This window comes from Colletotrichum acutatum (genome assembly GCF_030867785.1).
Source record: "Colletotrichum acutatum strain CBS 112980 chromosome Unknown BDZ83scaffold_118, whole genome shotgun sequence".
In the NCBI taxonomy this organism is placed as follows: domain Eukaryota; kingdom Fungi; phylum Ascomycota; class Sordariomycetes; order Glomerellales; family Glomerellaceae; genus Colletotrichum; species Colletotrichum acutatum.
This window is the reverse complement of record NW_026849112.1, coordinates 68,553-93,241: the sequence shown is the minus strand read 5'-3', so window position 1 is coordinate 93,241 and position 24,689 is coordinate 68,553. Positions and strand designations below refer to the sequence as shown.

Here is a 24,689-nt window from a genome sequence, read left to right as displayed (position 1 = left end):
TGTCAATCGGCCTTAGGCGTTCCGGATTTGGTACCGGGCTGCTGACACGGGGGGGGTTTAGGTTTGACGGCAGTTGAGATAGACAAAGATGGAGCTGCGGGCGGCCTGCAATAAGCAACTCTCCCCGTTCCTCAGCCCGCATCCTCTGGGGTAAGCAATACAATCCTGGAAGCATTTTCTGGGGATCGGGGTAAAAGACTTGAATGAACGACCGGGGATAGATGACAGAGGTTGGTGGAGGAGGTTTGTCAGCGCCGGAGTGTTGATGAATCATTCTCGGTGACGGAGAGCTGGGATGCCCGTCTGTCATCTAATCATTTTCGGTGTATGGCGGTGAGCACCGGTGAGCACAGGTGAGTTGAGGTGAGCTCTGGGTTGGAAACGTCGCTTCATTCTCACCGAGGTAGACTTGGTCGCGGAGCGTGGATTGAGCGTTGTATCCCTATGACGGGCCACGTACCGAACGATCCCCGTTGATGCGTACAGTACAAAATATAGAGCCGCATGGCATCTCTGAGTGCATTTGACTCGTTGAATTCAGTACAATCGTACAGCGTATGCAGGGGTTCAAGATGGGAATCGGTGCAAGATGGAACGAATTGCATGTCTGGACCTTCTCGCGATGCAGGGTGGAAGATACCGACCAAGGGGAAACGGAGCCGGCCGACAGAGGGGCCGCTGCTGAACGGCATGAAGCGCGGCAGAGCTGCACGGATCCCTCCGTGCTCATGGCTTCCACTGAAAGACGATATTTCAGTGGCGGGGAACCACCGGCTTCAGTGGGGAGGAGGGGGAGGGCCGATAACGATAACGCACCCCACCAAAATCGCAGATGCAGATTGGCGGGATCCGCTGATAAGCTCAAACTTGGGCCTTCTGATTCGCCAGACGCCCGTCGCAAACCGCAGCCAACATGTCAGCGACAGCCGACAGCTTTTGTTTTGTCTTGCCACAGCAATCACTGAGCACATGGAAACAGAAACCAGAGGGGAAAGACGCACGTTAATATGTGCAAACATTTTGGATGAAGACGAGGGGAATGCAGTAAATAGGTAGCTTGGACACAAATCCTCAAGTACGACACGCTGATTAATGGTCCCTTCTGCAAGCAAACACGACTACTAGGTACCTGCAGAGGCTTGGCTCAACCTGAATTAGCATCGTCTTCGCCTCCTCTCCTTCTACAATAAAGCTGCGGGGTTGTCTCTCTTCCACCATCCTAAGCGCATCTACACCCCTATCCTTTCCTCTCCTCTTCCTCTCCTTGCACTCCCCTCTCTTCCTCCTACCAAAAGACCTTCGAAGCGTGCTAAAGCCTTACCTGTATCATATCTCACTGTGAACCGGCGCTCGACAGCTTCCTGGCAACATGGCGCCTATCGCCATCTCCCCCGAGCGGGATGTCGGGCCTTTGAACTCGCTCACAACCAACTTTGACGATACCATCCGCTTCTACCTCAATGGCACCCGGGTGGTGCTAGACGAGATCGATCCCGAGGTAACTCTTTTGGAGTACCTGCGAGGTATCGGTTTGACGGGAACTAAGCTGTATGTCCAGGCCTTGACTTTCTGGCGCGCAGGAGATTGAAGCAATCATGACACACACTAACACCCACCAGTGGATGTGGCGAAGGCGGTTGCGGTGCCTGCACCGTCGTCATTTCCCAGTTCAATCCGACGACGAAGCAGATCTACCATGCGAGCGTAAACGCTTGTTTGGCACCCCTGGCCAGTGTCGACGGCAAGCACGTAATCACCATCGAGGGTATCGGAAACACGAAGAGGCCACATCCCACCCAGGAGCGCGTAGCGAAGAGCAATGGCAGTCAGTGTGGTTTCTGCACCCCCGGCATTGTCATGAGCTTGTACGCTCTGCTACGCAACAACGACTCGCCTTCGGAAGAAGATATCGAGGAAGCCTTTGACGGCAACTTGTGCAGGTGTACAGGCTACAAGCCTATTCTCGAGGCCGCGCAGACATTTAGCGTCGAGAGGGGATGTGGAAAGGCGAGGACGAACGGTGGTTCGGGCTGCTGCATGGAGAATGGCAACGGCGAGAAGAAGGAGGGCGGATGCTGCATGGACAAGGCAAAGCTCGACGACCAACCTATCAAGAGATTCACGCCCCCCGGCTTCATCGAGTACAACCCCGATACCGAACTCATCTTCCCGCCCGCTCTCAAGAAGCACGAGATGAGGCCACTTTCATTCGGCAACAAGAGGAAGAAGTGGTACAGGCCTGTCACCCTTCAGCAGCTGCTCGATATCAAGAGCGTACACCCCGCGGCCAAGATTATTGGTGGCAGCACCGAAACACAGATTGAAGTCAAGTTTAAGGCGGCACAATACCCCGTCTCCGTTTTCGTCGGAGACATTGCCGAATTGCGACAGTACGAATTCAAGGATGACCACCTAGAGATTGGAGGAAACGTCGTCCTGACAGATCTGGAGCACATCAGCAAAGTGGCAACGCGCCACTATGGCGACGCTCGTGGCCAGGTCTTTGAGGGCATTTACAAACAACTAAAATACTTTGCTGGCAGACAGATTCGCAACGTCGGTACACCTGCCGGTAATTTGGTTACTGCATCGCCCATTTCAGACTTGAACCCGGTGCTCTGGGCAGCCAATGCCGTCTTGGTGGCCAAGTCCCAGAGCGAAGAGACCGAGATCCCCATGTCACAGTTCTTCACAGGATACCGAAGGACGGCACTTCCTCAAGACGCTATCATCGCTTCCATCAGGATACCCGTGACAGCTGCCAAGAACGAGTTCTTCAGAGCATACAAGCAGGCCAAGAGGAAAGACGACGACATTGCCATCGTGACCGGCGCTCTACGGATCAAGACGGACGACGATGGCGTAGTCACCGAGTGCAACCTCATCTACGGTGGAATGGCCGCCATGACAGTAGCTGCCAAGAACACCATGGAATACTTGGTGGGCAAGCGCATTGCCGAGCTCGAGACTCTCGAAGGAGCAATGAATGCCTTGGGAACCGACTTTGACCTGCAATTTAGCGTTCCTGGAGGCATGGCTTCGTACCGCAAGGCGCTTGCCTTCAGCTTCTTCTACCGTTTCTACCACGATGTCATCGCCAATCTCGGTGGACAGAGCGAGCATATGGATATCGAGGCGGTCGACGAACTCGAGCGCGGCATCTCTGGCGGAACCGAAGACCACGGCGCGGCTGCTGCGTACGAGCAGGAGACCGTGGGCAAGTCCAAGAGCCACGTTGCCGCCTTGAAGCAGGTCACCGGCGAAGCACAATACATCGACGACATACCGGTAGCGAAGAACGAGCTACACGGCTGCTTCGTGTTGTCAACAAAAGCTCACGCAAAGATCAAGTCCATCGACTACTCACCCGCACTGGACATGGCTGGTGTCATCGACTACATTGATAAGGACGACGTTGATTCACCTGAGCAGAACCGCTGGGGTGCTCCCCACTTCGACGAGCTCTTCTTTGCCGAGGGTGAGGTCCATACCGCCGGTCAACCCATCGCCATGATTTTGGCTACTTCGGCATCGAGGGCCGCTGAGGCCGCGCGTGCGGTCAAGATCGAGTATGAGGACCTCCCGTCAATCCTGACGATCGAAGAAGCGATCGAGAAGGACAGCTTCCATAACTACTACCGAGAGATCAAGAACGGCGACACTGAAGAGGCATTCAAGAACTGCGATCACATCTTCACCGGCACGGCGCGAATGGGTGGCCAGGAGCACTTCTACCTCGAGACGCAAGCCTCATTGGTAGTCCCCAAGCTCGAGGATGGCGAGATGGAGGTGTTTTCCAGCACCCAAAACGCCAACGAGACGTAAGTTCACTCTTCATCAATATTGGTGCTTTTTGTACTAACAGCTTGCAGACAGGTCTTTGTTGCTCGGATGACGGGCGTAGCAGCAAACAAAATCGTCGTTCGCGTCAAGCGACTTGGCGGTGGCTTCGGAGGCAAGGAGACGAGATCAATCCAACTCAGCGCACCGCTCGCGCTCGCAGCAAGGAAAACCAGGCGGCCGTGTCGCTACATGCTGACGAGAGAGGAGGATATGGTCACTTCAGGACAGCGCCATCCGTTCTTGGGCAGATGGAAGGTCGGCGTGAACAAGGACGGCAAGATCCAAGCGCTGGATCTCGACGTCTTCAACAACGCCGGCTGGACGTTCGATTTGAGCGCGGCTGTCTGCGAGCGAGCAATGTCCCACTCGGACGGCTGCTACAAGATTCCAAACGTCTTCATCCGCGGCCGGCTGTGCAAGACCAACACCATGTCGAACACGGCCTTTAGAGGATTTGGCGGACCTCAGGGCATGTTCATTGCCGAAACTTACATGGAGGAGGTTGCGGATCGATTGGGCATGCCGGTCGAGAAGTTCCGTGAGATCAACTTCTACAAGCCTTTGGAGCCGACGCATTTCAACCAGCCCCTGACTGACTGGCACGTACCATTGATGTACAAGCAAGTTCAGGACGAGGCAAAGTACGAGCTGCGGAGGGAGCTCATCAGGCGCTTCAACGACGGCAACAAGTGGCGCAAGCGTGGCCTGGCCATCATACCGACGAAGTTTGGTATTTCCTTTACTGCCCTCTTCCTGAACCAGGCAGGCGCTCTCGTACACATTTACCACGACGGATCCGTCCTGGTGGCCCACGGCGGTACGGAGATGGGTCAGGGACTGCACACCAAGATGACGCAGATCGCCGCACAAGCTCTCGAGGTGCCGTTGGACAACGTCTTCATCTCCGAGACGGCGACCAACACGGTAGCCAACGCCTCGGCGACGGCCGCGTCGGCCTCGTCAGACCTCAACGGCTACGCCATTTACAACGCGTGCGCGCAACTCAACGAGCGCCTGGCACCATACAGGGAGAAGTTAGGACCTGGCGCGACAATGAAGGACTTGGCGCACGCTGCGTACTTTGATCGTGTGAACCTCTCGGCGCAAGGATTCTACAAGACGCCTGAGATCGGGTACACGTGGGGCGAGAACCGGGGCAAGATGTTCTTCTACTTCACGCAGGGCGTTACGGCGGCCGAGGTGGAGATTGATACCCTCACCGGCACTTGGACGTGCCTCCGGGCCGACATCAAGATGGACGTTGGGCAGTCAATCAACCCGGCGCTCGACTACGGCCAGATTCAGGGCGCCTTTGTCCAAGGGTTAGGCCTCTTCACGATGGAGGAGTCGCTCTGGCTCCGCAACGGGCCGATGGCGGGTAACCTCTTCACGCGAGGTCCTGGGGCGTACAAGATCCCCGGGTTCCGCGACATTCCGCAGGAGTTCAACGTGACGCTGCTCAAGGACGTGGAGTGGAAGGACCTGCGGACGATCCAGCGGTCGCGTGGCGTGGGTGAGCCGCCGCTGTTCATGGGCAGCGCAGTATTCTTTGCGATCCGCGACGCGCTCAAGGCGTCGAGGGCGCAGTACGGGGTGGCGGCGACGGTCGGGGAGGACCGGGAGGGGGATGGCCTGCTCAGGTTGGAGAGTCCGGCTACACCCGAGAGGATCCGGCTAAGCTGCGAGGATCCGATTATGAGGAGGGCCAGGGTGCTGCCGAAGGAGGGGGAGAAGAGCTTTTTTGTAGCCATTTAGCAACGGGCGCCAAGACATTTTCTCGGTTTGCATGGGGTTCTTTCTTGTTTTCTCGGAGGGGTTAGGTGCTCAAATGTCGATTATTTGGTGTTCAATCCGTAGAGAGACTGGCGAACTTGACGAAAATACTACGGCACATTGTGTCACTTCATTCAATTCTCCTCTTGTAGTATTGTTCAACTATTACTGCGAAGTACCCAGGAGAGCAATGCGTCACACGATCTCGAATGCGCCCCCAAATCGCCAAGTCCCGTGAGCACAGAGAGATGGGATGATGATAGGGGAAGACTCTGGGGCCGGGGTGGCCGGGGCGATGGATGAAGCAGCATGAACTTGGAAGCGGTAGTGATGTTCTTTTCAGCTGGGAAGCCTTCGACCAGGGCGGCCGAGGGGAAGCAAGAGAGTGCGAGGGAGAGTAAAAAGACCACCTTGGGCCGAATGGCGGGCTGTGGTTTCATGCTTACATTACATTGCATGCTGCAGGCGACTGGAGAATACCATCTCTCAGCCGTTGGGCTTTCTTGATTTCTCCTCCGCTGCCGTTGGAGCGCAGATTGACTAGGTACACTAGTAATACTGGCTGAAGCGTTGGAGTTAGTGGAAGATGGGACGAAGGACCACTTGGTTTGCAGCTCGTCCCTAACATTTTCGAGAGCCAAGAATTTACCGTTTGGTTTGATGCGACGGTGGTGATGGAGCTGCCCAGGGGATTTCGGGAACAACGACTAAAGATAGCTCGTAGGGCAGAAGGGAAGCTGCATTGACGGGTGGGTTCCTCTAGTAATGTCTGTGCCATGCGTGCTTGTGTGATATCATTGCTTTGAATTGGCAGATGATTGACCGAGGTACCATCTTGTGAAATGTCAACGAACTTTTGAATGTGTGTGATGAGTCCTTCACCGAGGTAAAAGGTGACAAGTCGGGATGAAGGAGAAGGCGGGGAAATCAAATCACATTCTCCCCTCCGGCATCTCTCTGTGACTCTCGCGCTCTCATTTTGCTCGTCTCATCGGGCGACGTCCGACGGGTTGGGTGAGGGGGATACCTCATTACATGACGATTACTGGTTGTAACCCACTTCTGCCCAGCTGCGCCCAGGCTTGGACATTGGACCATGAGTCCTGGTTTACTGACTTGATTAAAGCGGTAAGACTGACTCCAGGTAGGAAGAGAAGAATGTCAATTGAGGTGGATTCTCATTGAGGTTGATGAGTGAAAACATAAGTATTGAGTTAGTGAGTGAGTGAAGGTCGAGTGAGATGACGAAGCAGCATCCCCCGCCTGGGTCAGGTACTTTCCACTACCAGGAACACAACAACATCGATCTTGCCTGTCCTGTACTCGTCCCAAAGGCTAATGTAATGGGGTGGGTGGGAAGGAATGCCGGGTGCTCAATTAGCCAACCCACTTCCCATGGCAATTGGGTACGGATACGCCGCCTGCCCGTTGTCGCTCTTTTCCTTTTCCTTTTCTGCGAAGCTTTCAGCCAAGGTACCAGGTTGGTTCCCTCTCGCCTGGCTCGCCTGGTTCAGCTCCCATCCCATTCCCTTGGGACCGATCATCATTTGCTCATTGCGCCAAAAGCCCGCACCCATTTTTTCTTCTTCTCCATGCGACTGACGGTCCAAAGCCACCACCACCAAACACCAACACCAACCACCAACACCAACACCAGAACTTGCGACCACGCTCGAAAACGCCCACGATTCCACGGCTCCCGGACCCGAGGCGAACGAACAAACGAGGAGGACGAGGACTAGGAACTGGGAAGAGGGATCAGCAGTTTTCCAACGGATCCCCTGCAATTCGTGTCCAACTCGAGAACTGCGAGGCGGGACAAATCCGAACGCAAGCAAAGTAAAGCAACCATAGCCGAACTCAGCCCGCCGGCTGCCCGCACGCGACAACCTCGTTTTCCCTCCCACTCTGTCTGCAGAAACTCGCCACGCCCAATCTTTTGCGCAAACCCTCGAGAGCACACCGCGGTCGATTAACATCCTTTCACCCCCGGTGTCAAATGATCTGCGAACCCTCGTCTCCTGCGTAACCTTTGAGGTCCAATGGGAGCTGCTGCCCCATTGAACTGATTCCGAACCCGCCCTCCACCATCACCACTATTACTACCGCCACCACCCATAACTGCTGCCGTCACCCGTCCCGGGTCTCTCGCCATGCCAGAGAACGGCAAAGACGTAAAGTCTGAAGCGCAAGACGACAAGGAAAAGCGCGACAAGACCGAGAACAACGGCGGCCATGCTCACTCGGCTAAGAGCCCCAAGAAACGCCGCAAGGTCAACCACGGTATGTTAAACCTACGTCCAGCTGCGCACTGTGCCCGCGAGCTCCCTTGAGACTGCGATTGTGTCTGCTGCAGCGGCTATCTCAGTGCTGCAAGTCGTGCGGAAGCACCAGCTAACGTCATGTGCCCTCCCAGCTTGCGTATACTGCCGGCGATCTGTAAGTCAGATAGCCCTTATCCAGACAGCACAACTGGCATTGCTCCCCCGGCTCCGCGCATGGCGTCGACACTGTCGTGTCTCTGCGATTGCTGCCGTGCGATGACTCTGCCAACCAACAAAACCCCTGCCTGCATATACGCGCAACCTCGTCTCCCTACAGACGGAAATCTGCAGGGCCTGAATAAACAATTAGCGGGAAAGAGAAAAGATGGCTGACGGATAGTGTCTTGCCTGCTCTATAGCATATGACATGCGATCTCGTATGTAAGATCTCTTTCTTCACACAACCTTGACATATGACGGGCAGCCTGGCTGCGGCGTCCGTTTGTCTCTGTCTCCCCGCGCCGTCCACTCGGCTTCCTTGGAGCTCTGCGCAGGCGCGAGCGCGTGCATACCTTTCTTTGGCTCGTACCACATCCGCTGACATGTCGTGCCTAGGAACGACCGTGTACAAGATGCATCAAGCGCAATATTGGTCACCTTTGCCACGATGAGCCCCGCGACGCTGATTCCAAAAAGGCCAAGAGCTCCCACGCGCCATCCGCTGTCGATGAGTCCGAGACGACGCAATCCGAGCTCACGAGAAGCTCCATCGACCAATCCGCGACCGGGTCCATGGGTCCGCCGCCCCCTTTCGACCGCAAAGCGTCTGCTTTTGGCGCCGCCGTACTGAGCCAGGGGAACCCGCTGCACCTCGTGTCACCGGGGGCAGGCACCGGCATGGCGGGAAACGGCAGCAATATGAACCAATGTAGGTCCTCTCCCGCGGGCTTGTTTCTCCCCCTTTTCCACAGTGCCGTGTCGTTCGTACTTGAGGGCTCCTTGCTCTTTTTTGCACGCGTCTGCGCTTTCTAGGGAGTACAGAACGACAACAAGCAGCCTCAACTTGAGAGAGACTCGTAAGCTAACATGATGCGCCCCGGCCTAACAGTCGCTGGATTCTCCGATGCCTGGTTGACGGCCCAAAACCACTACCACGACATGCAAAGCTATCACCCCAACAACTACTTGATCGCCCCCGAAGTGACACACGAGTTCAACTTGTTGAATGACTTCCTGCAGACGAGCTTACTGGATGACGGCGGCATCGTCTCCGACGAGTCCCAAAACAGCCCCGCCTTTAGCAGGACCGCGGGCGCCAACGACATGCTGCCGACGTTTGGAAACCATAATGGGAATAACCGGGCCGGTGCTGGCAATGGCAACAATGCGCTTTCGCAGATGCTGCCTCCTCAGAACCTGGAGCAGGGCAAGGCAATATCACGGCCAGGCAGCATCGTCCAGGGCGACAAAGACAAGGCGCGCGAATACTACCTCCAGGCGGCCGATCCGTCAGGAAACGACACGCCCGAGGAGCGCATGGATCGTGTATTGAAGGCCAAGTACGAGGCCGGTCTGCTGAAGCCTTTCAACTACGTCAAGGGCTACGCGCGACTGGGCACGTATCTGGATGGCCATATCGCTGCATCGTCGAAGCAAAAGATTCTCCGAACGATTGATCGATTCCGACCCAAGTTCCGCGAAAAGGCACAAGCTTTGACGGATATGGAATTGCTATACGTGGAAATGTGGTTCGAGAAACAACTCATGGAGTACGACCGTGTGTTTGCCAGTATGGCGGTGCCAGCGTGTTGCTGGCGGAGAACTGGAGAAATCTTCAGAGGCAATAATGAGATGGCGGAACTTCTCCACGTTCCTGTCGAGAACCTGCGTGACGTACGTGTTCTGGTCAATTCACGCAGTTGAGGCTTTGTCGTAGCTAACAAGATGATAGGGCAAGATCTCGCTGCACGAGATTCTGACCGAAGAGTCTCTCGTGCGATACTGGGAAGAGTTTGGAACCATCGCCTTCGATCCCGCTCACGATACGCTACTTACAGCTTGCACACTAAAGAACCCAGACGACAAGGCGACAGACCCAGTGGTTCATTGCTGCTTCTCATTCATGATTCAACGAGATAATCACAAAATGTTGGTATCTGCCCACCCGCTGGTCCCGGGCCTTCTGAAGCTGACAAGTTGATAGCCCTACGCTCATCGTAGGTAACTTTTTGCCCAACGATCTAGCCCGGCCGTAATCATTTGCATCGCAGGGGACCTCTTGGAATACCTAGGTTTGGGGGTTTGGAAACACAAAATCAAATGGGGCAGGCGTCATTGGATACCAGAGCATTTTCCGGTTTGGGTGCATTTTTAAACGTTCTTTTGCATAGGTAGGCGTGAGGAAAGGTCACCGCCAGTACATAACAGGCAAATCTAGTATATCCTTGATCCAAGTCTCAAGTCATTGCTTCTCACAATGCCCTTCATGTCCTGCTCTTTCCGGTTCGGGTCAGAGCCTTGTCGGGGAGCAGTAACCCCGCGTCCGGATACAGGTGCTTTCGAGGAAAGCACCATAGAGACGTGTGCCTGCCGCGAACGATTCGGTGCTTTCCACTTTTGCAGTGTGTCACCTCTAGGTCTTCCACAACCTCTTCGCCTTTCCTGGCGGAAGTCTTCCCGTTGTCATGCGCCGTCCTCAACTTGCTCTCCACGAAGTGCACATCCTGTTCCTATAATCTCGGCCTCCCACGTTTGCCCTCGCCAAGCACAATGCCCCCTAAACGGCACGCAAAGTCGCCCAAGAGCAACAACACCGTTGACAAGATCAACTCCATCGCAAGTCCGTAGCATCCCACCGATGAAGCTTCCGCGGTCTACACAAGCTGACCCGTAGTCTGACAGCATTCTCCAAGACCCTGTCGACACGTCTACCCTCCGCAAACGACGCACTTTCCATCGACGCCCTGCTCGCGGAACTCAACCCCCAGCTCGAGACGATTATTCGCTTCTCTGGTAGCCCGAGAGCGAAATCCCAGAGGGTGGAACTTGACAAGAGAGGGACGGAACTTTGGAACCAGTGTACCCGACAACGTCGTGATAATGCAGACGGGACAGCGACGGCGGCAGCAGCACCGACTGCGAGGAAGAAGCTTCTATTGCGGAGCAGAACGTATGCTTTCTTCATGATTAGCATCGCGAGGGGTGTGTCGGGCGGTGCCGAGCCTCAGCTTGCGGATGTGGCGCATGTGATGAAGTTGGCGCTCAAGGCGGGCAAGACGTGTCTTGGTAAGTCGGGAGTCTGGCGGGACATTTGGGACGAGGAAGAAGCTATTTACACCGTGTATAGATGACGGCGGTACCAGTTCGAGTGCCTTGAAGCTCGCCGAAACTGTTTTTGAGAAGGGAGCGGAATACAGTGCGGCATTAGGTCAGCTACAGACGAAAATGTTGGGACCTGATGATTTACAAGAATGCAAAAAGCTGGACGCTGAATACTTTATCCTCAGAGCTGCACTGGCAAGTTCGCTCTTGGCTTTGATAACACGACCGTTCCTACAGCTGACTGTGAAAAGTAGGCCTGGAAAACTGATAACTTTCCCGTCATGGAGTTCATGTATCGCAAAGGACACCTCCAGCCGAGTGCGCTCGATCCTAGTTCGGCCGAGAAGATGGCAGAAGTGTTGTTCGAGATCGGCAAGGGTCTCTCCAAGAAGGAAGACTTCGGCATGGCGGTGCGGTGGCTCGAACGGGGTTACGACATCATCAACGCCCAGGACCTGTCGATTCTCTCCCGCGACGCCATCGAGCTGCGCCTCTCCGTCTGTCAAGCCCTGATTCACGCGCTGCTGGGTCTCGGTACGCCAGAGTCCTCGCAAAAGGCGCTGGACTTGATCAGCTATATCGAATCCGAGATTGGCGAGAAGCCCGTTGTCCTCCTTCTTCGCTTGGAGCTCTTGCAGAAGGCGCCGGCCGAAGTGTTTGATATCGAGGCCTATGCTGATATTCTGAGGCGCATGGTCCGGACATTCAACTTCTCCGAAGCGCATTTTAAGCTCTTGGTCCATCATGCACGAAAGTTGCACGACAAAAGCCCGACGCTGGCGACGAGCGTCGTGGATGGGATGCTCAGAGGCACCATTGTCTCTTCTGGACGCGAAGAGTGGGTCGAGAGATTGGTGCTGTTGAGGATATGGATGGAGACGACACAGAGGGATGGTATGAGGGCCATAGAAGAGCTGATGGGGGTCTTAGCTGGACTCCAAGATAACTTGAGTAAGCCTTTTGGGGCTTCTACGGCAGTGGGGGCGTTGACTGTGAGCTCGATCCGGGAAAGATGAAAAACAAATAATGCTGATATTGGCGCAGCTCATTTGGAAAAAGATCGAGGTCAACTACAATCAGGGGCACTTCGACTTCGCAGATGGCTGGTGCCAGGTAGCCCTGCAGCCTCTGTTCCAAAATGGCGGACCTGCGAATATGTCGAGACTCGGCAGGTGCGTATCTTCACGGGAGTCTCAAGCTATGTGCACTGATGATCGTAGAAAGCTCATTCTCTGCGCACTTGGGAGAAACGACACCGAGAGGGCGCGGCAAGTCTTTCATAGCATGTCTGAGGCAGCGCAAAATGAACCGATGACGAGGTACTTGATGTACAAGGCTGCCCTCCGATTGTCTGACCAAGAGTTGGCTGCTCAGTGTCTGGAACGAGTAGCTCTTTCGGCACCAGGAGACCCTAACTTTCTTTATGCTTGTGTCCTCGAGGCGCAACAGGCTGGAGATAAGGTCTGCGCGATGCAGGCTATGAAGCAGCTAGTGGAAAAGTTCGACTTCAGCGAAGCGTCTCCAATTCATCTACCAGCGCTGTTGCGATGCAATATCCGCCTTGCTGTGTCGGTTGTTGAGAGCGAGAAAGGTGCGAGGGAGCGGCATAGTGCAGTGGAAGAAGTGATTGTGCTCCTTGAAGTAGGTGAGAAAGCGTCGTCCATCGCTTTCCATCATAGGCTGATCATGTCGCACCATAGCCGTCAAGGCAATCCAGCGAGACCCCAGGAACAAGGACGGCAACCGGCTGTTCACAGTCAAGGAACTCGACTGGTTCTGCCAAAATGCGTATAACCTTGGCCTCAAGCACTCGGAGAGCTGGGACGTAAAGCATCTCATCCGGCTTTACAACAGCTGCCTCGCTATCGCGAAGCATTATCCAGAGGACCTCCCTGCCGAAGCTGCGAGTGACCTCGTGTTCAGGACAATGTTTTGCGACTTCATCGCCGCTGCTGCTCTCGTATCGCTCGCCCGTACTGAAGACAACGTCGAGGAGCAGCTACAGCATTATCTCGTCATGCGGAGGCACGTCATGGCGTACAATGCAGCAATGGAGAAGCAAATTAGCGACTGTTTGGATACGAGGCTGAAGATCGATCTAACGGCCAAGCTTGCGACGTTGATGGTGTTTGATTTTGAGGCTGCAATGGCATTGAAGAAGACTGACGAGCTAGGGTTCATCATCCGCACGGCCGTGACGTGTCGGGATGTGAATACGCTCAAGGCGATGGGGGACATTGCGCTGCGAGGCAAATTGCCTGGACAAGGTAAGTAGTATAACCTACTACTTCATGGTTCACATCATAGATGGCTATGATGAGACTGTTGCTTACCAAGTGCTGTGTTTCTGATTGCTTGCAGCCCTCTATTCTACATTGGGCGTCATCGTCAACGAGATCTGGGAGCTCGAGAAGATGAAAGGCGACAGGCTGGCAAAGTATATCCGGTGCATGTTCCACGCCGTCTTACCGCTCGATGCGGCGCTGGGGCAGAGGCTGATGAAGCAGGCCGTCGACGTGGCGAGGGATTCTCGCAAGGTGCGTTTGTGTTTCTGCAATTGTAGCCCTTCACCCCCCTGCCCCCCGCGGACTCTTTCCCTGTTGGTCGGCGCTTTTGCTCAGGCAGAAACTAAACGCTTTCTTACTTGACAGAGCCAGCATCCGTTTCCAGCCGAAGAGCTCGAGTGGCTCGTCACTATGGGCTTTAACCAGGCGGTGGACGCGTACAATGCCCGACAGGACGACGAGTGCAATACGTGGGCGGATTTGGCGCTGAATTTGGCGCATTATGGTGATGATGGTGGAGATTTGGAGAAGAGGGTGCAGGAGAATCGGATGAAGTTGAAGTTTGACTTGCCCTGAGATGAGTTGGCCACAGAGATATGTGGCTCAGTTGATGACCATTCGAAGTAGACCCATGACTGGTGTATTCTTTTCTCCTCTACAAACCTCTTGAGCAAAATACAGGTGCGAGAAAAAGTAGTACCGTTCCTATCCTCTCGTATAGTATATATCCCTCGCCGCCAGCCTACGTTACCCAAACCTTGCCCGGCCTTGAAGCCGTCGTAGTTGCCCCTGCCGCCGCCGCACCAGTGAAGCCGTCGTATGCGTCGTGTCAATCGTTTATTTCGTGCCGTAAGTAGTTTGCGTCTTTATGACAACAACCGCGGAAGGGCTTAGCAGATGGCATGCGTTTTGCCAGTCTTACCCTGTAGGGAATGCTTTTCCTTCTGGTTAGGCACGGCAAGGTTAGTGAAATCTCATCCTGGGTGGGTTCGCGCGGGACCCGGGGGGTTTGGGGACAAACTCTGAACTTTGGATGGTTGTGGGTCGATTTCGAGCTGGTGAGGTGGTGCTTGTTGATGTACTCCTGCTGCCTCTTGACACCGTCCTGGTCCATCTGCTCGAGCAGGCCCATGCAGAGCTTAATATCGGTGATGAGGGCGTCACAGCGCGATTTGGAAAAGTCCTCACGGACGACGACGCGGAGCATCTTCAGGTCGTCGGTCTTGGGCGCCATGGTGTAAGCGGGCACGACCCAGCCACGGACACGGAGCTGGTGGGCGAGCGCAAATTCGTCGTAGTGGCGGACGCCCGGCTCACCCTCGGCGCCGGAGGGGACTTCGGGAAGGCGGAAGGCGACGAGGGGGAGACCCTCGCCGGAGCGCTTGGACATGATACGGAAGCCGAGGACCTCGAGGGACTGGGAGAGGTAATCTGCGGTGCGGGTGAGGTTTGACATGATGGCGCGGTAGCCCTTCTTGCCGAGACGAATGAGCTGGTAGTATTGACCAATAACCTGTGAGGCGCCCTTTGAGAAGTTGAGGGTGAAGGAGGCTTGGTCTGCGCCGAGATAGTTGATGTTGAAGACGAGTTCCTGGGGGAGGAACTCGGCAGAGCGCCAGACGACCCAGCCGACACCGGGATAGACGAGGCCGTACTGTAGTTCGTGTGTAAGTGAGTGAACCAAGAAGTTTGGTACTCGGTAAATGGAGCACGGGAGAGGGGGATTTACCTTGTGACCGGAGACATTGATGGAGACGACATTCTTGAGGCGGAAATCCCACTCGAGGTCAGGCACGACAAAGGGGGCGACGAAGCCTCCGCTGGCGGCATCAACGTGGATGGGCACATCGAGGTTCTTCTGAATCAGCAAGTCATTGACAGCCTTGACGTCCTCGTACTCGCCAGTGTACGTGGTGCCCAGGATGGCGCAGATACCAATAGTGTTCTCGTCAATAAGGTCGACGGTCTCCTTGGGATCAATGACGTAGCGATCGGGCGCGCAGTAGACGAGCTTCTCCTCGACCTCGAAGTAGCGGGCGGCCTTTTCCCAGCAGACCTGGACGGCGGAGGACATGACAATGTTGGGGTGCTCGGTGGACTTGCCCTCGGCCTGGCGCTTGTTCTTCCAGCGCTTCTTCATGGCGAGGACGGCGAGCATGATGGCCTCGGAGGAGCCGACGCACGATGTGCCGACGGCGCCGACGCCCTCGCCCGCGCCCACGTCGGCGTGGAAGAGCTTGCCAATCATGGAGACGCAGCGGTTCTGGATGTCTGCTGAGGCGGGGTATTCTTCGTAGTCAATGAAGTTCTTGCTGAAGCTCTCGGCCTGTCCAAGGGAACATCATTGTTAGATTTTGAAATATGGTTTCGTGTATGCGGTACCTGGGGAGGGGAAGGTGTTGGTGAGGATTTACCATGAGCTTCTCGGCTTCTTCTTCCTGGGGTGGGGTGTTAGCTCGGGATGTCACTGCGGGTGTTGGATTCGTCAAGTGTGCACTCACCATGTAAGTCGTCACAAAGGAAGCCAGGCTAGAAAGATGGGGGTTAACGATGGTCAGAAATGACAAGACATTTCGGCATATGACGAAAAAGGAGGCCTACTTGAGCATGGGGTTACCGTCGAGACTGAGCTCGTCCTTGATCATGCGGTAGGCGACCTCCTTGGGCATCTCGCTCTCGGGCATCTCGCTCTTGGGGAGATCCTGATTGGCGAAGCGAGAGCCGTAGACGCTCGTGGTGTAGCAGTCATCGTGGTCGGCGAGCTGGAGCTGGACCTTCTTGAGCTGCTGCTGGACCTGGCGGAGGTTGGCGGCGGACGACGAGTCCTCGGCGCCGGAGGCAGAGCCAGAATCCGGGGGGGTGTTGACGGTTGTAAGGTGAACCATTTTGGAGTGAAGAGAAGAAGAGGTGGTGGAGGGTGTTGAGGCGAAGCTGTAATGCGAGGAGAGAAAGGGAGCTTTGAGCGTGGTGGGAGGCGGACGGAGGAGGATGTTTATATGAAGTCGAGACCGTTGAGTTCTTATCGGAGCCGGAGCTTTGAGCTGGACCTAGACCTGGAGACCGAAACGAGGCGAATGAGCAGGTTGGAGAGTAGCAGAATGGGAGAATCTGGGAGTGGGAGCGAGGGGGAGAAAGGAGAAGAAGGAGAACAGTAGGAGGAGGAGGAGGAGGGGCATTCACAGGGCCAAGCAATGGAAGCAACAAGCGGAGCTGGGAGGGCGGCCGTGGCACTGCGCTTGCATCTGCAGCTGCACCTGCATGTCTAAGGCAAGGAGCTGGAACTGGAACTGGAACCGGGACCAAGGAAGCTACCCGATCTTACCTCTGGGTGCTAAACGAAGGTAGCTAAGCAGCTTGAACCTACCTTGAAATACCTCTTGGAGTACATTCCTGGCGGGGTGCACGGCAGAGCTGAGACCATGTCCAAGAGACTTGACAGCTACAGCTACAGATACAGCTACATCCTCCCTCATCCCATGGCCCCTTCCGTCCCTTTTACAAGCCAATGGATCGTTGAGAAAGAAAGGCCGAGAGAACCGGAAATGGAGACTTGGAGTGGGAGCTCTGGGAAGAGAGACCGAAAGAGAGAGAGAGGGCCAAGGCCAATGGCAGATGCAAGTGGGATGACACCGTGACGCGCGACTTGGGTGCCCTGAAGCCAGCACGGATGGCGGGGCACAAGACGGTGTAGAATGGTACGTACCGACTTACATAAGGCACCTATTCTGAGGAATCGAGGATGCAGCTACATCATTGACAGAGTCCTTGGCAGGTACTCGAGAGGAAACCCGGTACATGCCGCCTCCAGTCCCTCACCTTGCATCCGTAGCGTAAGGTACTCCGTACTTGCAGTGTCGAGAGAGAGTTGCAAGATTGCTTAGTCGAGACACGTTCAACCGCTGGCCTCCCCCCTGATCGGTGAAGAAGTTGTGAGGTACCTTACGCATAGGATGGGACGATTTGCCGTCACCTTGCTCCCTGGGGGCATCCAGGGAAATCCCCGAGAAAACCTACGTACAAAGAGACTCGGGCAAAAAGGGGCGTAGAAGAAAAAATACCCGCAAATCAGCTCCAGCTAAGAAAAGAAGTTGGGATCCCCAATACCTACAGTACCAACAGAAACGGGATGACTTTGGGATGTTGCCGCGACCACTCTGTTGCCAAAAGCACGTGTTTTCCGGATGAAGCTGCCCAAGGCCTCCGGATTAGGTACGAGGGCGGCCTCCCTTCATCTCCGCTTGCTCTCTCTCGCATTCACTCTGAATCTTCCACGTCTCTCGTCTCTCATCCTTCTACATCACAGTCTACAACAACTTTCCCCATGTCTCGGCTCTCGAGGCGTCACAGCAGACACACACACACATGCGCGTCCAAGGATCCCCAAGTCCCAAAAACAACGCTACGCCCAAAGCTTGGCACGGGTGACATTTCGGGTGGCCCACACCAGCTTGAACCAGCATGGAACAGTGAACACACACCAGCAGGCACTGGTCCAGCACATCTCCACGTCCCCTCAACGCGCGCCCCACGTTTCGCCCAATCGTCAGCCGTGCCGCTCTTCCGCCACAGCGGGCGGTCTCTCCCTGGTCTCCAGTTCAGACTCTAGATTCCCAGAGTCCAACGAACCTGAACCTTGGAGCACATCGCTACAATTATCTCACCCTTCCTCTCCTCCACTGGCACCCGCTTCATCGACGGGTCTCCATCAACAATCTTTTCAGCCCTCTCCCGCCCTCTCATGCGTTGTTTGTTTCACGGCAGTGCTCGTAGATGTTGAAAATGAGGGGGCAGTGGTGGGCTCTGGGTAAATCGGCTCGGATATCAATGCCTAGCACCGTAACACAGCCCTGCATCTCAACGGCGTTACGGCACTCCATCTCTTTGCTGAGTAAATTCTGAAGTAAAACACACCAACACAGTCCAGCAGCAGACATGAATAGGAGAATGGAGCATAGCCGCGAGAAAGCGCAAAAAAGACCAAGGATGAAACAACCAAACAAACACCTCAGCAGAGAGTACCTAAGTCAGACGGGGGATATCAACAGCGCTCTCGCTCCGGACTATTTTCCCTCAGTTGCCTAATGACATCATGACCACCTGTTCCACCCCTAAATCACCTCAGCCAAATCTCGCCCAAAATCCCAGAATACCAGCTTCGGGAAAATAACAACATGCCATTTCATTTCCTCACCCAAAGAAAACACGGTCCCCTTCAACACCGAACCGCCAAGAAACCATCACCCAAAACAAAAAGTTCCAGACCGAACAAGACCTGCTGATTGATAGTCCGAATGAAGAAACTCCCCGTATCCACTAAAAAACAACCTGAACACCCCCACGGATCATCATCACCGCCTCACACTCTCCCACGTCTCCCGTTCCCCTGTGGCTTGGCTGAGCTTCACCCATCCCCGGACACGACAGCCGCCATCCGACAGTGGCACGAGTGGTTCGACTTTTGATTTTCCCTTCCCGCATCCCCAATCCGTAATCCATCCACCTCCCTTCACGAACTTGCCCAAAACTTTCGCCTCTCGTAATCTCGGTGAAGGACATCCCGAACCCGGTCAGCGAAACATACCCAACACAGCAACCTGTACAACACATCATTTTCGCCTCTCTTCAGGCTCTTCGTAATGTCCTCGTCCCCGGTGAAGTAAGCCCTGAATCTCACGTTGACCCAAAAGTGACCTTTCGGCCCGGGCCCTCCACGGCTTCAATTCCTCCGTTTGCTCTTCTCGCCCTTGAATACCCCAGCTTCCTTTTTACTCTACTTCACCGAAAACTGCTTCGTCCACAACTTCCGGCAACGCCGAGTTGGCCTAAGGTATCTGGGCTATTCATCTCCAGTTTCGGTCGCATGTTGAACACCACTTTGGGCCTCAGCAAATCTGCCTGATTCGAGAGCTGATTTTGTTTCGCTGTCACAAATACCTGATGTCTCGCTGTATCAAAGCCTATGCTATCCGCTGCATCAGACGCTTCCATTCTCAGCGCTCTCTTTCCAGAGACGTGTTATGCGTCTATTCCAGGCTCAATATCTGCTTGGGCCTGCCTATGTCCCCGTCCTTGGAGGGGACCTGAACGTCTAATCAACGAGAATTCCAGTGCCCCTTTGCCTTCCAATCCTAATCATGGTGCCGTATCCTATTCATCAGCCTTCCGTTGTATCCATGGCATCGCCGCCCGTCGCCCTAGCCTTGGCCGCCGCAATCTTCTCCTCTCTCCACTTCTGAATCTTCTCCTTCAGCTCAGTGTGCGGGATGGCATCATCCACAGTCATCGGCTGTCGCGTAAAGGGGTCCTTGGGGTCTGACAGCAAGTGCTGCACAATAGTTCCCCGATCAACAATATGCTTCGATGGCAGGATGACAGGATCCTTCATCAAATCTCCCATAATCGGGTCTTCGAACTCGGCCGGAATGTCTCCAAGATCCAGCTCGGCCTGGTCCGCAATCTGCTTCGACTCGAGGAACTTGGCCTTCAACGTGTCGAGCTGCTCGAGTTCAACGGCCTCCTTCATACTGCGCTTCGAGAGGATAAACCTGGCCTTATCAAATACCTCGGGCTTGTACGAGCGACCATCCGAGGCAACAGCATCGATGAACGCTTGGGATGAGCCCAAGTTGAGGTAGATGTCGATGAAGTCTGACAGCAGAACCCTCGGCTGGAAGTGATATTTGGTTGGGTTGTTCACCTTGAGCTGGCCCATCTTGGGCCCCGCGAGAGTCTCCAGGTTGTAGTTAAGCATGCTTGCCAGACGCTGGACAATCTCAGGCATCGTGAATGCTGATGTCAATGCCGATGTGAAGAGCTTCATCATCGCCAGCGTCTCATTGGCCAACTGCATGTATGAGCCCGCCTGGCCCTCCAATGTTGTCAACTCCTCTTGCTTCTTCTCTCTATCTTGCGTAGATAGTGTGTTGCCGAACTCCAACTCCTGCTGTAACGTATGGATTTTGGGGAACTTTGTCAGTGCCTCGTCAAGTACGTAGGTCGCATCATTGAGCAGCAAGTTGACGAACTGAACGAAGAATTGTCTGTTAACCCTGGAAGTTGTTAGTCACCCATCCCACACCCTGGCTAGAAGCTGAAACGGGACAAAACTTACTTGCTCTCTCTCGTCAACTGCTGCTTGTAGACATCATTGCCCCAAACGCACTTGATGACCTGGAAGATCTCATATCTGATGTTGAACTTGTCGTAGAACTGCGTGTTCACACCAGTTGACTCCGCTTCGATGTAGAATTTCATGAGGGCATGCAACAGGTTATCATTGGCAAACTTGGATCCGTAGAGCTGATCTCCCAATACACCCTTCTTAAAGTGCGAGAAGGGCCAGGTGCCCGAGAAGAGCAATGTGACCAGGGAAGACTTGAGGTACGGGTTCTTGATGTACTCTGACGAACGCAAGAAGGCGATGCAGAGCGCAATCATCTCGCTGCCAACAGCCGACGGCATAATCTGAGGAAGGTAGCGGTACACAAACTTGAAGTTGTCGACCACGTCCTGGAGCGCATACTCTGGCAGGCACGCAAAAGCCTCAGGGGCCTGAGCAGGAAGAGGAAGCTGGAGATCCTTGTCGGGGGTGTAGTTGGACTGGCTAGCAAGACGAAGAAGCCACACGGCCACGTATCGCATGAAGCGAAGAGACAGTTCTTGCATCTTCTCGTCCAGGAAGATGCCCTCAATCGCGTACTTCATTGCGATTGCCTTCTCCAAGACCGTAGTGTGTCGCTTGAGTGTCAACTCAAACATGGCAAGCTGCTGCGGCTGGTTCTGGACTTTAATCCGCTCAGCTTCCATGGCAGCCAAATGCTTCTCGTACCACTTGATATCCCTTTCCAGACCCTTCAGCTTCGAGTTTGTTGCCTCGCTGCCGTAGTGGTGCGCAGCCAAAGTCAAGAAGAAAACCTCTGAAATGAAGTTCGAGCTGCCCTGAGATTGAGTGCCATAGAACGCATCTGACGCTGACTGGTCGGCATTGAGCTTTGTCTCTTCCTTGATGTCCACACGCGGGTTGCGGCGGAAGTACTCGACTTCGATCCTGTCGACCTTTGAAAATGTTGTGTCCATGAAGGGAGAGCAGAAGCGGTCCAATACGACAGTGAGGTTCATCATGAAGCCATCTGAGGACACTTCTTTAGGGTCAACCTGGAGAGCTCTACGCTTGTGGTTGCCGTTGATGGCCGAGGCGAACCAGTCGAGTACCCGGCTTCGGGTGTCAGTGTCAGCTCGGATAAAGGCATTAGCGATAGTGAAGAGCTCATCCTGATGGACTCGAAGAATAGCCCGAAGAGCGTCTTGGGACGGGGCAGCCTGAGTGCGGTTAAGGGCGCGTGGGTTCGGGAAGTATGTCATTGTCACCTCGGTTTGCAAAGGAGAGATGCGGAAGAAGGGTCCCAGAATCGTCTCCTTTTCAACATGAGATCCCAGCTTGTGAGCGGTCATGAAGTTGGGATGTTGTGCCAGCGCATTCAGCAGAGGCGGGAACTTTGTGTAGGACATCAAGGCCTATCAAGTTCATGTGTTAGGTTTGTTTTGTTCCAAAGACTGTGGCAATGGCTGAGAGATAGGCAAAACTGGCGTCGCAAACAAACTCACGCTGATGTATGGCTTGTAGTCATCCTCCATGGACAAAGTTGATAACTTGATGCTGAGTGTGTGCATGGCTGTGGCGAAAGCAGCTGGGAATTGCTCATCCTCGGGAAAGCGCTTGACTGCCTCCCGCAAGAAGTCCAGGCAGACTCCATCGTCCTGCTCATGTCCTTTGAGCAGGTATGTGACCAAGCTCTCGGGGCGTGATCGTCTAGTACACCTGTAAGTAATTGGAATACACAAGATGGGTCTACTTACCCAAAGAGATCTGGTATCGTGAGCGCAAACAAAGCGTTGCTGACACACAGTCTCTTTGCCTCCTCCATAGCCTCCCTCTTCTCTGCCGTCTCTTTCAGTATGTTCGTCCGGATGATGCGTTTGAATGAGGGAAGTAGATAGCCGAGAAGGGGCTTGTCGGCGGGAATAGCCGTGACTGCCTCCAGCAAGGCACTATCGAGGATGGAGGTTGTCAGTTTGAGCGGCGATCCGCTCTCTTGAAGCTCTTGGCTGGCGTCCGGCAGGAAGGTAAGCTTGTGTCCATGAGTATCAACTACTCTCTCTGGGTCGACTGTGATCCGGAAAATATGGCTGAGGGTTCGATCCGAAAAGTCATCCAACGACTCCTCCACATTTGCCTTCTTTGCGGGAGCAGGTGCGGCTGCGCGGTCGGAGGCAATTCGCTTGTTACTATCGGTATTGTTCGATACAGCTGGCGACGATGCACCACTGCCGGACTTAACACCTAGCTGGGTGAAGGGATTCGAGGCGGCAGGCTTCGGTGTAGATGAGGGTGTTGGGCTGGCCGGGGCCTTGGGAGTCTTGACTTCGCTCGTTGCGGAGTTTGATGTCTCGGCGTCTGCTGACGATTCTCCTTCCGGCTTTGGGGATCTAGTCGAGGAGCCAAGCTTGGCGAGCCGTCGAAGTCGGATCTAAATAGACTGGTCAGATTATTTCGCATAGAATCGAACGATGACATCAAGATCCATGGCAGCTGTTGCCCTCATGTGGCCCCAGTGACATGTTTGTCGATTGCGCTCGTCACAACGGATTCTCTGCTCGGTTATCCGCGTCGTCATCGTGTGCGTAGGCCGAATAGAACGGCGGAAAGGCGAGGGCGACCGGCGAAAGCATTTTGTGCCAGACCAGAAGTTTATGGACAGGCGTGAGGGCAGTGTGGGAATCGTTGAGGTTCGAGAGTAGGAGCACTAGGAGGAGGAAGATGAGAGGACGAGGGGCAGACAGCTCTTACATCGTTCATCTTCTTGACGTCAGGCGCATCGGGCGCTTGGTTGCCCTCATTTGGATCCATGGCGGGCGGTATCGATGCTTTTGAGCGACGGTCGTAGTGAAGCAATCCGTTTTTATCGAGACTGGCAAAGGTGCAAGGTTGAAGTCCCCGATTGAAGGTGGGTTCGCTGGACGTTAACGTACAGGGCCTCGCGAGTTGAGGTTAGGAAGGTACTACAGTACCTAACTGCGTCGGTGGGCAAGCGCCAGGTACGGACGGCCATGTTGGTGGGGAAGCAAGCCAAGAAGGCGGTCAATGTGGGGCGACGGCGGACCTGTGAGGTACCATGGATGAGTCCCTGAGGCTGTTAAGTCCGACTCCGATAAGCGGAAAGACCCACCAAGGATCTCAAAGTCCGCCGCCGTGGGGATGGGTCGATTACTAAGCTTAGGCTTTCCTACTCACCTCAGGTTTTTGGTTCCAAGAGATTCGACACGAGAGGAACAGAGTAGGCATCAATGATTCATGAATTGTAGCTTTTTCGTGTTCAGCCGACCATTTGAATCGCATCATTTATCTTAGGCATCAAGAATTTCCAAATATCCTTATGTAGTCAGTAATATGGGGGGATGCCACCAAAGGAACAGCAACAAAGCACAGGATGGAAGCTGGTGCAGACTGCCTTTGCGCTGCAGGCCGAAGGTCGAATGGGCTCAGAAGACCCCTAAGACCCTTGTTTTGATGAATCTCTCCTTCGAAATGAAGCTACTGAGGCTTCAGATGAACGGGGTGAAACCTACGTCATTGGTGTGGCGATGGAACCCTTGGAATCTACCCGTCTAAGTTTTGCTTCAAACATGTGGACCTGGGTCCTGTAAATGTGCTTGCTTCATTTGGAGGGCTAGCCAAAACCTTGAGCTTTAGCCATTGTGGATGTTGACGAGCCCAGGTTAGTTCAAACTTGGGACAGTAGAGAGAGCATTGCAAAGCTGCCTCCTTGTGTCAATTAGACTAGATACGAGACCAATTTTGTGTAACTGGGTGTCTTGCTGAACTTGCAGACCTTCACAAGGGTATTTCCGTGCCTTTCCATTTCGCGTTTCGTTCCATTGTCCCCGTTTGTCCTCAACGCCAGAAAAATCAACAATTTTAGTAGTACAGTCAGACCAAAGTCTGGACAAGGTACGGGGCCCATCTTGGTCGAGGTGAAGATGTGAAGTGAGTAGAACGGAGGCTGCGTTGCATCCGTTCTTGCTCATATCTTGTATCAGCCAAGATCTACCCCTCGCAGCCATCCAAGGTTGCCCTTAGTCTCACTTGTATATGCAAAGATTTCCAAGGACTGAGCATGGTTATCAAAGCGCAGTCCAGGACAGG

The 24,689-nt window shown here is 54.4% G+C and overlaps 7 protein-coding genes across 7 annotated transcripts; 4 read left to right on the top strand and 3 right to left on the bottom strand.

Moving 5' to 3' along the window:
• The first annotated feature begins 1,723 nt into the window (after positions 1-1,723).
• BDZ83DRAFT_46285 (xanthine dehydrogenase) lies at positions 1,724-5,828 on the top strand. The gene is made up of 2 exons (XM_060503246.1): positions 1,724-3,821; positions 3,873-5,828. The coding sequence occupies exons 1-2, from the start codon at positions 1,858-1,860 to the stop codon at positions 5,596-5,598; spliced, it is 3,690 nt and encodes a 1,229-aa protein (XP_060360457.1). The 5' UTR covers positions 1,724-1,857; the 3' UTR covers positions 5,599-5,828.
• Positions 5,829-6,852: 1,024 nt separating this feature from the next.
• On the bottom strand, positions 6,853-8,009 carry BDZ83DRAFT_45908 (uncharacterized protein). The gene has a single exon (XM_060503221.1). It carries the CDS (start codon positions 7,593-7,595, stop codon positions 6,990-6,992), a length of 606 nt encoding a protein of 201 aa, XP_060360456.1. The 5' UTR covers positions 7,596-8,009; the 3' UTR covers positions 6,853-6,989.
• BDZ83DRAFT_46205 (transcriptional regulator) lies at positions 7,565-10,246 on the top strand. The gene is made up of 6 exons (XM_060503242.1): positions 7,565-7,899; positions 8,033-8,055; positions 8,496-8,808; positions 8,989-9,773; positions 9,832-10,028; positions 10,084-10,246. The coding sequence occupies exons 1-6, from the start codon at positions 7,770-7,772 to the stop codon at positions 10,133-10,135; spliced, it is 1,500 nt and encodes a 499-aa protein (XP_060360455.1). The 5' UTR covers positions 7,565-7,769; the 3' UTR covers positions 10,136-10,246.
• Positions 10,247-10,649: 403 nt separating this feature from the next.
• BDZ83DRAFT_756146 (meiosis protein SPO22/ZIP4 like-domain-containing protein) lies at positions 10,650-14,062 on the top strand (the record flags this gene model as incomplete). The annotated part of the gene is made up of 10 exons (XM_060514705.1): positions 10,650-10,719; positions 10,782-11,165; positions 11,227-11,307; positions 11,387-11,400; positions 11,456-12,193; positions 12,246-12,373; positions 12,422-12,846; positions 12,902-13,468; positions 13,563-13,738; positions 13,853-14,062. 10 exons carry the CDS (start codon positions 10,650-10,652, stop codon positions 14,060-14,062), a joined length of 2,793 nt encoding a protein of 930 aa, XP_060360454.1.
• Positions 14,063-14,376: 314 nt separating this feature from the next.
• On the bottom strand, positions 14,377-16,371 carry BDZ83DRAFT_722903 (glutamate decarboxylase; the record flags this gene model as incomplete). Its single annotated transcript, XM_060512518.1, has 6 exons — positions 14,377-14,430; positions 14,508-15,140; positions 15,216-15,812; positions 15,901-15,924; positions 15,988-16,015; positions 16,088-16,371. 6 exons carry the CDS (start codon positions 16,369-16,371, stop codon positions 14,377-14,379), a joined length of 1,620 nt encoding a protein of 539 aa, XP_060360453.1.
• A 1,189-nt stretch (positions 16,372-17,560) lies between these two features.
• Positions 17,561-18,547, top strand: BDZ83DRAFT_45895 (uncharacterized protein). Its single transcript, XM_060503219.1, has one exon. The coding sequence runs from the start codon at positions 17,668-17,670 to the stop codon at positions 18,292-18,294; it is 627 nt and encodes a 208-aa protein (XP_060360452.1). The 5' UTR covers positions 17,561-17,667; the 3' UTR covers positions 18,295-18,547.
• Positions 18,548-19,557: 1,010 nt separating this feature from the next.
• Positions 19,558-23,473, bottom strand: BDZ83DRAFT_45862 (ubiquitin elongating factor core). The gene is made up of 5 exons (XM_060503216.1): positions 23,334-23,473; positions 22,343-23,013; positions 22,091-22,295; positions 20,598-22,000; positions 19,558-20,535 (listed from the first exon to the last, which is right to left on the bottom strand). Exons 1-5 carry the CDS (start codon positions 23,391-23,393, stop codon positions 19,641-19,643), a joined length of 3,234 nt encoding a protein of 1,077 aa, XP_060360451.1. The 5' UTR covers positions 23,394-23,473; the 3' UTR covers positions 19,558-19,640.
• Positions 23,474-24,689: the final 1,216 nt, after the last annotated feature.